The 14,756-nt window shown below is 33.7% G+C and overlaps 1 protein-coding gene across 1 annotated transcript in view; it reads right to left on the bottom strand.

The window, feature by feature from the left end:
* The window catches only part of CTTNBP2 (cortactin binding protein 2), a 78,200-nt gene that overhangs the window by 52,158 nt on the left and 11,286 nt on the right, over positions 1-14,756 (bottom strand). The window contains exon 2 of the mRNA XM_026033220.1: positions 14,389-14,496. Coding sequence (XP_025889005.1) covers positions 14,389-14,496 — 108 coding nt within the window. The remainder of the gene's footprint in view (positions 1-14,388; positions 14,497-14,756) is intronic.

The raw sequence follows: 14,756 nt of genomic DNA, 5'->3' as shown, positions 1-14,756 counted from the left end.
ACAGGGGGAGTGAAGCCAAACAAGAATCCCCAAGCTTCTTTTCCTAGGTTATCTTTCTTACAGGATCAGCTCCAAAATCCTCTTCACAGAGATGCCCACAAACCGATGTGCTGGCACAAATAAGGAGGCAGCCAGCTATAATGCAGCAACTAACTAGCAGAGAGAAGGAAAAGGGAAATAAACTACTTCAAATGACTATTGCTATGAAAGACTTCCATTCATGGAAACTAATGCTAGATATGTCTAATCAGAAATAGATTTTTAAATTTTTATTTTAGCCTATAAATGCTGTATTTCTTTATACTTCCTAAATTAAATATACACTTCATATGAGGATAACACTGGAATTGGGAAATTGAGTTTCTTACATTGTCCCTCTCCATTGAATTTCAAGTTGCAAGAACTAGTATCAAGATAGCTGTTTTTGATAGCACACATCCTCTGATAAATGTACAGTCTAATATCATTGGGGTAATGGAGTCTTCAAAATAGCCTCTACACAATTTGGTGGCTGTGCTAGAACAGTATTAGCAATGTTTTATATATTAATTTATTCAAATATCAACTTGAACTGCACAACAACTTATATAGCAAAATCACAAATTTAACTTTTTTACTTGCAAACATAATCATCTGAACATATTTTCAAACATGGATTTAAGAGACAGAATATTCAGCTACCATAGGAAGTAGTCACAATAGCTCATTGTAGAAGGTGCCATACAAACTTATAAATCGTGAGCTCTATTTTCCTGTATGTACCCACTCATATATTAACTATCCTTTTAGTGAAAGGCCTGAGACTGAAAGTATTTAGAAGCACAAAGAGATGTCTATAAGCTCGCAATCACCACTTAAAATGAACAAGAACCAAAATTTTCTTTATGGGGAGGCTGACCTAAAAGGTCATGTTGGACCAGCAGTAGATGACAAGTTTGTACTGTTAAATATACATACATCAGGATATACACTGTCCTATTGTATCTTGTATCCTAACATAGTAGAAAAGATTGGACCAAATGATCTCTCTACATGCCTTTGAACCTAAATTATTCTATGATTACTGATTTCTTTTACTACAGCATTACTTTCCCTTATAGATGTTAGCAATCTGCTCAAGTAACAAGAACAGAAAGAAGTTCTTAGGGGAAAGAACAGAATTAAACAGAGTTCAACTAATACTCATTAGTTGAGCTTGCTTTGGATCATAAAAATGCTTTCTATGATTTAGAATAGAGAAATTAAATTTTGTCACATTCTCAAAAAACAAATTACCACTTAACAGTCCTACAGATGACGCACGTGGACAATACGAGCAGGTTTGCTCTCAACTTTTCTCTCTTGTGTCTATAGTCAACACGAATCTGGAATGTAAGGCTATAAAATAACCTGTTTGTTCTATTATTTCTCAGGGCACTTGTTTCCTACGAAGACAAGACACCCCACTCACTCCTAAACTTGCTCTGTGCACACTATTCAAGCTGCTCCCTGCACCCGTTTGCCACCTCCCCAAGTCACCCTCTGCAGTCACTGACCTCATTTACCTTCCAGCTCTGTGTGGGCAGAGGCGTAAAGGGAGTGGAGCTACCAGGCCATGGGAAAATGGGGAAAGCTGCAAAYCATAGAGTTTAATCATAGAATGCTTAAGGTTGGAAGGGACCTCTAGAGGTCATCTAGTCCAACCCCCTGCACACCAGGAATTGTTTGACAGATGTTCTCTGTGTCCTCACTTTGGGGTAAGAAACTCTCTTTCCAGTAAAGGGACTAACTGTAAAACAGATAAATAAATAACAGAATATTCTTTTTCCCCCTGTTATTTAAAGAACGGAAGGAGCTAGGATCTTCAACCATCACATGCCTCATGACAGACCTAAAGCCACAAGTATAAAAAAGAAAAAACCCTTGACTGATTAGTATGTAAGCAATAACTAAGCCTAATGAGAAAAAAAAATTAATCACACAATACAAATCATACTGTTAGAATCCTTTCCGTTAATAATCTGAGGTGATATTAATTGCATACATTTGAATTACATGGCTTTGAAAGAAATACATCAGGAACAGAACAGATGTGCAATAGTATTTTGAAGGTTAATACTGCACTTTTTCCCCAACATATTGCAGAGTTTCCTCTTCATTTACCTGCCAAGTCTAAAGTTCATCAAGTCCAAGTCTTCCATGGAGCAACTGATGATAAACACCAAAAACAGGACTGCGTGTCCTCCACCACTGTGGAACAATGGAACTGAATTAAAGCTGCCACAGGACCCTAAACAAAATTTCCTTCCTTTCAAGAGAGTTTGTACCTCTGATTAATTTCCTTTTCCACATATACTACAATTGCTCCAACAGATGTTCATAGGTTTGTATTAATATCTTCTCTTGACATATGTATTAGGGAGTGGTAAAAAGCTTTCTAAAACTAACCAGCACAGAACAGGAGGCAGTAAAGGCTTATTTTACAAAGGATATGTTCAAGAGGGGACAAATTCTACGTTATAAACAAAATTGAAAAGAAAACAGACTTTTTCAAAGCAGAAAGTGGCTGAAAGGTAACMTTTTTATAAACCTTAACACTACACAATGTATTCAAATTATTTCTAAGCTATCAAAACAGAAAAGAATTACCAATAAAAAGGCACAGCAAAAGCAATACTTGCAAGAAATACTGCAGAAAACAAAAGGAAAAATGTATGTCCCACTATGAGTCATTGAGAATAACTCCATAAATAATCTAAGCAACTCTTTTGCTCAAGAGGAGTTTCAGCCCAACAAATGGCTTGATTATCCCCTAAGAGACCTATAGAAATTACTTGATATGTGCTCCACAAACCATTGATCGGTTTGTAAGACCACTCATGTCTTCTGACAAAGCTACTTGTAAAGAAAATACACTTGTTTAGTAAATGTTGATGCACGGCACACACAAAAAAGCATTCAAAGTGATCTGAAGAAATCTCTTACGACAGTTGAAGTTAGCTTAGCTAGCTGTTTTACAACACTATTTTTAGTGCTCCTGGTCAAGGGAGATGCACAAAAACATCTCAGTTCCCAAATCAGTCTCCAGAAAGGACCGTCAATACCTGGGATCATTTTAAGGAATAAAAGGTCAGGATCTTAACATAGCAATTGATTTACCCAACAGCAAACCAGCCTTTTCCAGTTTTATGTCAAATATTCACATGTTAAAATGCCTTGCAAAAGTGTGCAATTTAGCTCTTCTCTGCTGCACTCGCAAGTCCGCTTAACAGAAGTGAAGCAACAAACCTAACAATAAAGGCAGCTCTCATTCAAACCTAACATTTTGACAAGTCTCTCTGCATACAGGAGCAAAAAGAAGAAATCACTAACACTTATATAATCCACCTTTAGAATCTAACAGAAAATGCTGAAGAATTATACAGCCAAGGTAATGATCAAGTCTGAACTTCTGTTAGGTCTGACTACATAAAATCTTGTATCACCAGTTTACAACTGCAGCAGTCTTGCTAAGCAGTACTGCCTCCTTCTCTTTCTCCTGTCATCTCACAGAAAGTTTTGCAAAAGAMAGACACAGAGCCAGGACAGACTAGCATGCTTCAAGTTCCTTTTTATTATTTTATTCTTCCCCCCATGTAGCAATGAATTCTCCTCCCTCATACSCCGTAGCGAAGATCCAATATCTTGAGGCTGGGGGAAAARTTAAAAAAAAAAAAAAAAAAAGTCTAATTTACAATGCTAACATTGGTTGTTAACAATTCAGGATAAAAAACAAGAAAGTCAACATAAAATTCTTTACTTTTTACAAATGTAAATGTAAAAAAAAAAAAAAAAAGCTGAGCTTCGTCATAAAGAAAGAGGAAAAGCTCAAGTTGTGAAACAACATCTGCTTTTAATTGAGAAAAGTCTTCCAGATGTTCTATATAAAGATGGCATTAGGCCTGTTTTATGATAGCTTTCTTGTCTGATGCTTAAACATTCAAAAGTTATTGGCCAGTATTTTGTAAGGAAGTATCAATCTTTTACGCTCCTTTTAGCTAACCACCCAGAATCTTACTTTTTTTTTTTTTTTTTTTTGTAAAGAGTAGAGATTTACATACTGATAACCAGTCTCAAAGCATACAGGAAAGCTAAACTTAYTGGTTACTTTAAATAATCATTTGCACTCTAAACCTTTTTACATGTTCAAATTTATCAGTTCAAAGTCATACAAATCCATTCACAATTTCTTTAATGGAAATCTTTCAGCCGCTCTTCTGAAGAGTAAAGAAAATGTCCCTTCACCTCTAATAAAAAAGAATCCTTTAACCACCAYGCTTAACAGGTAAAAACTGTCAGCTCAGTAATAAACAAAACACACTAAAGGTTTAATGGACTAACTACACTGATCACACCTTTTTTCTTTTAAAACCATTTATAATATTTAGCTTTCCACATTTTCAAGCTCTTGAAATCTCAGTTCAAACAACATTTCACATTCCTGTGTGCCACGTACATAATTACATTAACTTGAAATACTTTAATTGAAAGACATACAAATGTTGAGTTTACAATATTACACAGTATAGATTTGAGGTGAATTAAGATAATTCAAGGCTTTAAAAATAATTCCAATATTCACTTTGGAAGACAAATGGTGAGAGTAATACCTATGACTTCCCAGATGAATTTTGTTCTTACTAATGTCCCTGGTGAAAAAAAAAATGAACAAAAATGAACAAATAAAGACACTTCACTAAATACATTTGATTTCTAGCCTGCAATATTTTAAAGCAAACAATACTCAGTCATAYTATCTATTTTGGACTTTATGGCCTTTATTAGAATTTTAAAGTCCATTTTCCAGCCACTACCCTAACAGATACCATTATTTATAAGATACCACATTTTTTTAAACCTCATGTAAACTTCCACAATATCTAGCTAAAATTTTACTCTGACATTTCAGAGAGAACCCACCTATAATCACTGTTGTGAGTTTTTTTTTTTTTCCCTCCGAGTTTTCCATTTATTTACAGGAATGGATCGTAGATCTTTGTAAAATACCTACGCAAAATATTTCAAGCAGATTGCTGTACCTGCTAACATATATCCCACTCTGGAAGAACTGCAGGTGAAAAGACCTATCCACCATCAGAACAGCGTCAGGGAGAGGCATGAGGGAGAAACACATGGGAATACCTATCCAAGACACGGCAACAGTAATTGTTATGTGAGTATTTAAACAAGTGTTGGATTTGACAATGAGTCTACCTATCTTCTTTTGCCTTACTTATAAAAATATTCATACTTTTATAAATGAATATTTCCATTTAATGTGTGGAACCACAAAAAAAAAAACTTTAATAATAGTAACAGGAAGAAGCATTAAAAGTAAAACCAAGCATGCATGAGAAAAACAAAAGAAAATATTATCGCTGTTGCACTGCAGTGTTACCATCCACAGAAACAGATGTGCCATTGGTACAGAGGAAATGTTCTATGTTCCCTTAATTAAAAATGGAAAATTACAATTAATGTAATAATAGAGATAGATTGACCTAGTTACATCCCCTTGTCAGCAAGGTGAATAAACAGACAAAACATTTTTAACAAAAAACCATGGTAAGAATGAAGTGACAGCAGCATCACTTATAAAGATCACAAGAACAGTGGCACAGACATGATGCTGCAACTTTATTATTATGGTTTGCAAATATTATGCATTGCAACTAGCTAATTTAAAGTGAAGTACGCAGACAGATCAAATGAGGTAGGAGGAATAAAGCAAGTAACAAGCAGAGTGTCTGCAAATAAATTAGCAGTTACATGCCTGACAACATTAAAGATATTCAGATCTTATATCAAAAGTAAGAAGAGACTATTGTCAGTTTAACAGTCACTGTTAAAAGGAAAGCATGAAAGGGAAGTTTACAATGTGAGGCCAGTTCAGAGTTTTCATACTGGACTCTCCAATTTTAGGAAGCTGTGGAATCAGGAGACCGACCCGAGTAGCAGAGGGCTTAGAAAACAACATCCATACGGGACTGTTTCAATACGCTTTACTAAACGCTGTGCTTTGCACAGGGCTTATTGAGCAAAGATGCCTTTGGCAAATAACAGCTAACTACTAGAAGCAGTCTGACACTGCTAAAAATTATGTATTGCCACTGGCTTCTGGAAGAGGAGATGCCCAAACAGCAGGCTCTCCCTGACCGGCAGACTCAGCACCRCCACGGATACAGCTCCAGCAGCCACTGGCACCGGCAAGGCTGGCCTCCATTTATAATGGAATGCTAGAAATACAGCTATGCCTTAAAAGGAAATTCAAACATAGTTCATTTTAACTGTTCATCTTGCACAAAAGATAAATATTTATTGATGATTGTGCAGAAATGTATCTACTGAGAAAACACCGACTGTACGTAATTACTTTTATAGGCATCAGCAATGATCCTTTAAACAAAATATGTATGTTAAGCCAGTCTAGCAATACCATAAACAGTATTTCCAAATTAATAACATGGGCTCTGACAGTATCAAGAACAAATTATAAAATTGTCCTTTAATTTTACAGCCTTTCCTTTACTGTTGCGTTAGCTTTTGCTGATTTAAATGCTGAGGTTTAAATGCTAAGGTTTRAATGCTTTAAATGAAGTGCATTTTATTTCATGTAGTTCACTTAATACATTTACCCATATAAACAAACACACATTTTGTGTTATATATATAATCCAGAAAACCACAACATCTTRTAAGCTACCCATACCACTAGTAAGTAATTTTCTAATACAATACTAGTACAAACACACATTTTTTACTCTAAAACCTATCACTTTGCAAAACAATATTCTATTTGATGATACATATTTTTTTGAAAAAAATGGAGCATAGCTTTCCAATGTTCAATGTTGGTTTATACTATTATACCTTTGAAAATAGAATATTTTTCCTTTTCATCTGAAACTTTCACAAAAATATCTGAAAATATCCTATCATTTCAAAACAAATTACTCTTTTTTTTAAAAGACTAATTTTAAAATATAGAACTTGAAACTGAAACTGATATCCTGAATATTGGAAAATGATTAATTGCAGAGGGACCCTGAGAACTGTCTGTTACAATGTATTATAATCTATTTTAAAGTGATGTTTCGTAATCTACAAGTGTTAAATGATATCAGTAATCACTGTACTTTAGAAGTTGTTTGTCCTTATTTTTAAATCTTGAGGTTTTTACTTTTTTTAAGAAAAAGCTATTAGAATGCAAACTTAATTATGAGTGTGAGCTGTTACACATYATGTAACATATCAGGCATTAATTTATGTCCATCAAGAATAGAGACTCACAAAAACTTTAAARATTAATTCTTTAACCTTTCAGGTACTCTTGTAATTTTATAATTATCTTCCTAGATGTATATCTCATTATATTAGCACCTGCATTTTCCCTACACAATTTGGCAWCTGTTCTTTAAGAACTCACATACCTTGCTAGGGACGTCAGAAGTTATCTAGTATGGATCTCCTATTCAGACATAATATAGAAAAGTATGATTCATTTTCAGCTCTATTGATTAGCCTGCAGGCCTGTCTAAGCTGATTAGATTCAGGAAGATAGACTGCACTGAACAATTCTTGCAGAAGAAATAAATTCCATAGCAGAAGAAATAAATTCCATAGCAGATTTATTTCTTCTTGCTTATCTTTTTATAAACTTAGACAGCTTAACTTCAATTCTCCGAGCATCTAAATTAGTGCTTTGCCCTGACACTGTGCTTTATATATGGTGTCTAATAATGCAGACATAATCTTCACATTAATCTCAACCATTCCTTCAACTATGAAAGCTAAACAGTACGACTTCTCTTAAACATTTGTCTGCTTTTATGAAACTATTTATTTTTGAAACTGTGAAGGCAATTTTCCAGAAACTGGCTAAAGGGCTACACAATATTGTTGCAAACACCTATACAGAAGGTAAGGCTTCCTTAGGAAAGCACTGTAGAAACAAAATATAGTAGGGCTTTACAACTCTGAAGCAGCAGAGCTAATATCACCTTGTCATCCTCATACTGTCCTGCTCTCCCTGTCATCACATGCATAGAATCCACTCTGGAAGTCTTCAAAACCCGCCTGGATGCCACCCTGTGCCACATGCTGTAGGTGTGCCTGCTTGAGCAGGAAGGTTGGACTAGATGATCTGTAGAGGTCCCTTCCAACCTTAAATATTCTGTGAATCTGTGAATCTGTGACTCAGATCTCTCTTAATCTCAGAGAAAAGATATTGCTCCATATAATATCACTAATTTGTACTTACCTTTAAAGAAACAAAAATATCTGTTAGTATTGACAATTCTTTTAGACATTGTATTTTGAAATACACAATGCTGATTTTCCCAACAAAATAWTTTTTTCTAAATCTATGCAGTGAAATATATTGCAAAACCTAGTACAAGCAGAATTTGCTTTTTTTTCCACAGTAATTAATGAATTCCACAGCACTAAGTATAATATAAATTTTCACCTTTCCATTCACCACCTACTTACATAGACAAATGAAATTATACACATAAAATGTATATATAAATGAAATTAAATATAAAAAAGGAAATCCCAGATAAGTAGGCTTTATATCATTTTAAAGGAAAAGTAACCCATTAGTGATTTAACTTTATGAGAAAATCACCACTAAGCACAATATTTAGTCTTTATAATTCCATGCTTGATAGCTGACACTAGCACTTCAATTCATCATATGAGGGTCAAAGCACTTTAAAAAAATCCTTGGGTAAGCAAGCAGATGCAGTGATGACTTTATGGCTAGAAAAAAAAAAATGAGGGCTGTATTTGAGGTCACAGTTGTGTGAGGCCAGGCCAGTGTCTTGAATATGTGGCCATATTACCTCTACATTGGGAATATATTATCCCTTTACTCTACGCAGGCAGTTTAGTAGAATAATTGAGACAGATGCAGGCAGCAGTGACAGTCAAGACTTTTTTTTTTCCATTGTATGTTTTTCCAAATTGCAGTTAAACAGCATGCTAGTGCTTATTAATGAAGCAACTCTAATGATTGAAACACTAATCTGAACTTCAATTAAACTGCAGGGCAATCCACATCATGGGCCTACTAAAGTAAAGACATTACAGATTAAAAAAGAACTATCTCAAATCATTCACTATAATTAGAAAGATTTACAAAGATCACGTTCATTGAGATGAACATGAACAATGCCCTCAACAACAATTTAACTGTTCACTTGGAGAGTAAATCTGGAAATTTGACCTGAAATGTGACAAATATCTGCTCTTCCAAGGATTCTGGTCGTCACAAGGCTGAAATTCTCCAGCCACCTAAATTGCTCTAGTTGACACTTGCTGTGTCTCTTTTCAAATCCAAATTTCTCTGACTTCCAACTTCCACGTAATCCTTTCTTTAAAAAGGGTTCAAATAGAGATAATTCATCCAAATAATATGATTATATATTGCACAGGTCAGAGTATGCCATAAGACAGACATGCTAAGGACAAAAAAATCTTACCACTTCTTCTTATTTATCGAACAAAGCCACTTTATTACAGTAATAATAAGAGATATTGATCCAGTAAGATAACGTTTCAGTCACTGAATCAGGAGGTWATATCCTTTACTTTGGAAAAAATAACCAACAATGCTATGTGTCATTATGTATCATCAGTTGTATACACTATAAAAGAACAAGAGTAATCATGTATCATGAAAATATAGAAGTAGACAAATGTAACTGGTATATTTCTTCTGAATATAGCTCGAATTTAAAGCTTTTTGTTTCAAACCAAACTTCAATATATCAATCATTTATACAAAATACAATGGAAACATATTCCATTATGTACAGAAATCCTCTAAAATTAATTATTGCTAAGATGTGCCACTACGGGTTTGGTACTTTCCAGTTTATCACGTAGCACAAATTCAAAAGCCTTAATAAAAATCCATCACATTAACACTATTACTAACTACATCTTTTATCTCCCCCCCGCCCCGCCCCGAGACAACAAATTAGTTTAACAAGATTTCCACAAATGCAACCAATCGGCATTTCTCACTTTTTATTATCTACTTATTTTTAAAGCAAAGTAACAAACTCTTAAGATATTCTCTATTTTTTCTCTATTTTCATTTCCTAGAACTACATTTTAAAGCAAAACATGTTAGGCAACATCTTAAAAAACCAAATGATATATGAGAAGTTGATTGTTATTTTCTAAGACATGTGAAAACACCAAAAAAAAAAGAAAAATATGAAATACAAATTCCTTTTATGATAGAATACTCTATAAATAGTCAGCTAGAAATGAAGAAACATAATTCTCAAATCTAAGTTCTTTCCTTTTCAGAATAACAGTATCACAGCAGTACTAACTGACACAACAGGAAAGAAATTAAATTCCAAATTTTTATCAACTYCTAAATCTGTATATGATTTTGTTGGCATTTATGCAAAAGCTACAAATACAGAACATACGTAGTCAAAATATACCATTTTGGATTTCTACAAGCTATTAGGTTGTTAAATTCTCCACAAAAGTAAGATATCAGCAGTGTTTCTACTTAATACACCAGAACCCACACAGACAAATTACACTCTTAACAATAGCAAGATTGTTAAACTGATCCTGAAAAGAAAATTTCCAAGATGAGAAAAAAAGAATATAAAACAAAATTTTAAAAATAGTTTAAATGATTACTCCACAACGTATACCTAGTATACACACATCACAAAAAACTGCAAGGAACAAGTTTCAACTTCATGTCTGATCCACAAATATTATTCTAGCACCCTAGTTCTTAGTCCTTAATTCACTGAAATAAATCAGTGTTTGATTTCAGCAGTGAGTACTGTGGGCAAGGTGTTCATTGCTATGGGACAGCCTACACACCAGGAGAGAAACATCTGGGACCAGGAAACTATGCTCCTGGAAGAGTCAACATGAAACATATCTCATCAATGGATGTAGAATGTGGGTGTGCTCTTTTCATAACTTGTTTTCTAGACAAATAAAATTCATAAACTCTAATATATCCGAGAACTTTAGAAAAACCTGCAAATTCATGCTAGATGTGGGTTATTCACAGTGCACCAAATGGATCAAGTTTTAACTAAATATACTGTGTGTTATCAGTCCTTCCGTGATCAAGAACTTCTCCTATAATACCAGGATTTTCCAGGAGAGACACTCCCTACAAGTGAGTGGAATCAATTGCACAAATTTTACAAACCTTGAGTGAAACTCTGTAAAAATTAGTATGGATAAAGGCCTATTCACTTAGAATTGATGAATTTAAACTTATGTGACTCTACAGAAGCAAATGCAATGACAACCAAGAGATACAGATAATTGATAAATCAAGATTCAATTCTTAAAAGTGCAAGACCATATAGAACTACTTATAAATTAATCTATAACACAACAGCTAAAAAATGAGAGGAAAAATTTGATATATRCATGTGTTTATGAAATATACATGTGTTACTTGGCACTACTAAGACTACGAATGAGCAGCTTGTGACATATCAAAGAAATTGATTGCTATTGAAATTGAAAGAACCTCAGGCGTAAGTGGAGTTTAGAAGGGAATCCTTTCCTAAAAAAAGTCTGATCACTTTTTGAAACATATGTAATATCTGCCTGCAGTAGCAGGCATAGTGACATAAGAATCCTCTCCCTTGTATGCAAGCCATTTGCTTATAACTATTAAAAGCTGTTTCATGAATGTAGAAATAAAACTCACAATATTTATCAAAACTGGCTTCAAAACAATTAATGTTTCTTTTGGACAAATGTTCAAGTTAATACTATCTTGCATCCTAACCAAAACAAATTTCCTTTAGTAAGGAAAACAAAGTATTATTCAGTGTCTCCGGTAAAGCCTACACTGCAACAACCAGTTTTATAAACACTCAGATCTCTCAAGAGGATACACACAACTCAAGTCACATGGACTTTAGAATTACAATAACTTACAGGACATTAAGGACTGACATCTGGAAGAAATCTAGTTTGAATATGCTGATAATCAAGTACAGTCCTGTTAGCGGACTGTAGAATTTAGATACAATTACGTTATTATAACTGCTGCAGAACGAATAATATATGTATGAATTAATAGGTAGTAGTTATTAAACATATTCACTTTGTGAAAAATCTTTTAAGAAGAGTTCTAATGATACTGTACTGCAGCAACTGAACATTTTTCCCTAAGTTTAACCAATTAAATATATATATCACAAGGAAAATKGCACCTACTTTAAATACATTTATGCTTCTTTACTACTGAATGAGTCTACTTCTAACTACTGTTTAAGTACCATTTAAACTACAGTGCACAAGACATGATTGTCAATAAGTTGAAACAAAAGTATTCAGAGTCGGTATCAAATTGAGCAAAATTTCCATGGAGTTTTCCTGCTACTCACTTTTAAAATAGACCTAAATTTAGCTAAGTCTACAGGAAATAAGCTACAGTAGCTAGTAGCTTATTTCAGGGACTGCTTGAAAGCTCCAACTTCTGGTATTGCTGACTTGAAGTAATTCAGGTTCCAAGATTTTAGGCTCCCAACTCTTCAGCAGATATAATTTCCAAGTTTCTCAGTATGGCTAAAAAGGTAAACTCCACATGGATTTTAATTTGGGTGTTACACTAAAAAGTGCAGAAACTGTGAACTTAGAAGCAGGAGAAAAAAAAAAAATCAGTATTTCTCCATCTTATGTGATTCTGTGTGATGTTTTGCTTTTATCTCTCTACTAGTCACCAAAAAGACACTGTTAATTACTACAAGCTTTAGCAGGTGCCTGGCAATCAGTAATAGAGGCTTCTTTCCTCCTGTGATTGCACTGCGCTGAACATTTAATGTTCCCAGTGAACAAATGTGTACTGCATTCATTTTTCTGTATTTCATTCAACAGCAATATATCCATCATCTGTTAAGCAGATATGAGATACTTTACTATTTTAGCTGGCTCATGAATATATATTAAAGAAAATTACCTGAATATTCTATTTGCACTCCTCTAACACTAGAATAGTCAAAAAAGGTATTCTGAATTAGGTGTGCAATTGTTTCCCCTTCTTATTACTTCTATATAATCTTATCATGATAGTCAGAGAAAATAAAATATCCTGTTCTGAGTAAATGAGATGTAGATGTGAAATTTTAAAGCTGCTAAATAAAAAGGCAGTACTTTTCAAGACGTGTATATACCTGAAGGCCAAACACCAAGCAACTTGAAAGTCTTGTAATCTCTCAGAAACATACTGCTTCCAGAGTCTTATTGCCTTTACAAAATGGAAATCGCATTTTTGTTAGATGTTTATGCACCAAAATTCTTCTGTTATTAATACAGATACATCAGGGACAGCTAATTGAAAGCACCATTTGCATAAAGTGAGCTGAAACCTTAACAAAACAAATTAAAACCGAATAGAAATGGGGCTACAATTCTTACTGTGATATTACAAATGGAAAATGTTCCAATATTCCCTCATAATCATTATAAATACATTACTAACACTTAGTATGAAATGTATTTTATTATACAGAGATTTTGTTTTAAGAGATCCTAAAGGCCATTATTTGCCTCTATCCAACTACCAAACTATACATATTTTCAATACACATAGGACCGTTTTCCCCCTAAACCTGAGGTCTGTTCTGCAACTCTGTTGAATTTTATTCTGCTCATGATCAATTTTAAATTTWAAAAAAAATCTGTTCATGCTTATTATAGCCATAAAATTTCTTTTGATTAAAACAGTTCTGCTCGTACATTTTCCAAATCGTACACTGCCCTTCAGCGTGCAAGCTGCTAAAGCAGAAACTTACATATACTTCTAGCATGGCAAAAAAATCTAATCAATCACTTGTGAGTGCTTTTAGAACTCACTTTTATTTTATATGATATATAAAAGTTATATTTAAACTTTTCTTTTTAAAAAAAACTTTTCCCAAATCAGACACTTAAATTGTCCCTCTTCCCATCTTGCAGAAGATGAATGTATTGAATACATTAGATGTACACAAATATAGAGACCATCAGAACAAATAAAGAATGGACTTAATATTACTTTGAAATTATTCCTTCCTTTCAAAAATAACTGATTCTACCACACAGCAGAATTTAAGTAGTCATTTTGCCTTTTTCTCCCCTCAACAAGAAAAAATTTCTCTGATTTTTGTGGATACTTTATACTAAATTTTGTTTTATACCCAAATTATGAAGTTACAAAGCAGAAACAATTCAACAGGAATTTATGATTACTGAGATTTAAGAAACATGAACTCTTATTGAAAGAAAAACACAATTTATCTTTCTACTCATGTTCTAWGCACAGTAAAAGTGAAGCAACAAATACAGAATCTAAAAAATAATCCTGTAACCTACCCGCAAGGCTTCAATTACAAGGTCTCGGGCTTCCAGCTCGCCTTCCATTACACTCAAGAGCATGCGCAGCTCGGATTTGCTTAGGTTATCCACATCAAATTCTCTTTTCTGTAAGAAACAAAACACTGATTAACTTATTAAATGACTGTATTAGTTATTTTAAATAAAAAATAGACATGTCAAGTCCTAATCATAGGTTCCTCAAACATCCTTAACTTGACGTGGTTTAGTTTGCAGGACATAAGGTCAAATCTATAGCATCCATCTCTTTTTATTTAAACTGAGGAAAAGTTGTRAGGTTGGAAGTCTTCTCTTTAGAAGTGTGGAGGAAGAAGGGAATTACTGAACTGCAAAGTCACAAAGCTGAA

Source organism: Nothoprocta perdicaria, unplaced genomic scaffold (genome assembly GCF_003342845.1).
Source record: "Nothoprocta perdicaria isolate Ctin4 unplaced genomic scaffold, notPer1 scaffold_125, whole genome shotgun sequence".
NCBI lineage: Eukaryota > Metazoa > Chordata > Aves > Tinamiformes > Tinamidae > Nothoprocta > Nothoprocta perdicaria.
The sequence above is the reverse complement of the archived record's forward strand: the minus strand, read 5'-3'. Positions and strand labels throughout refer to the sequence as shown.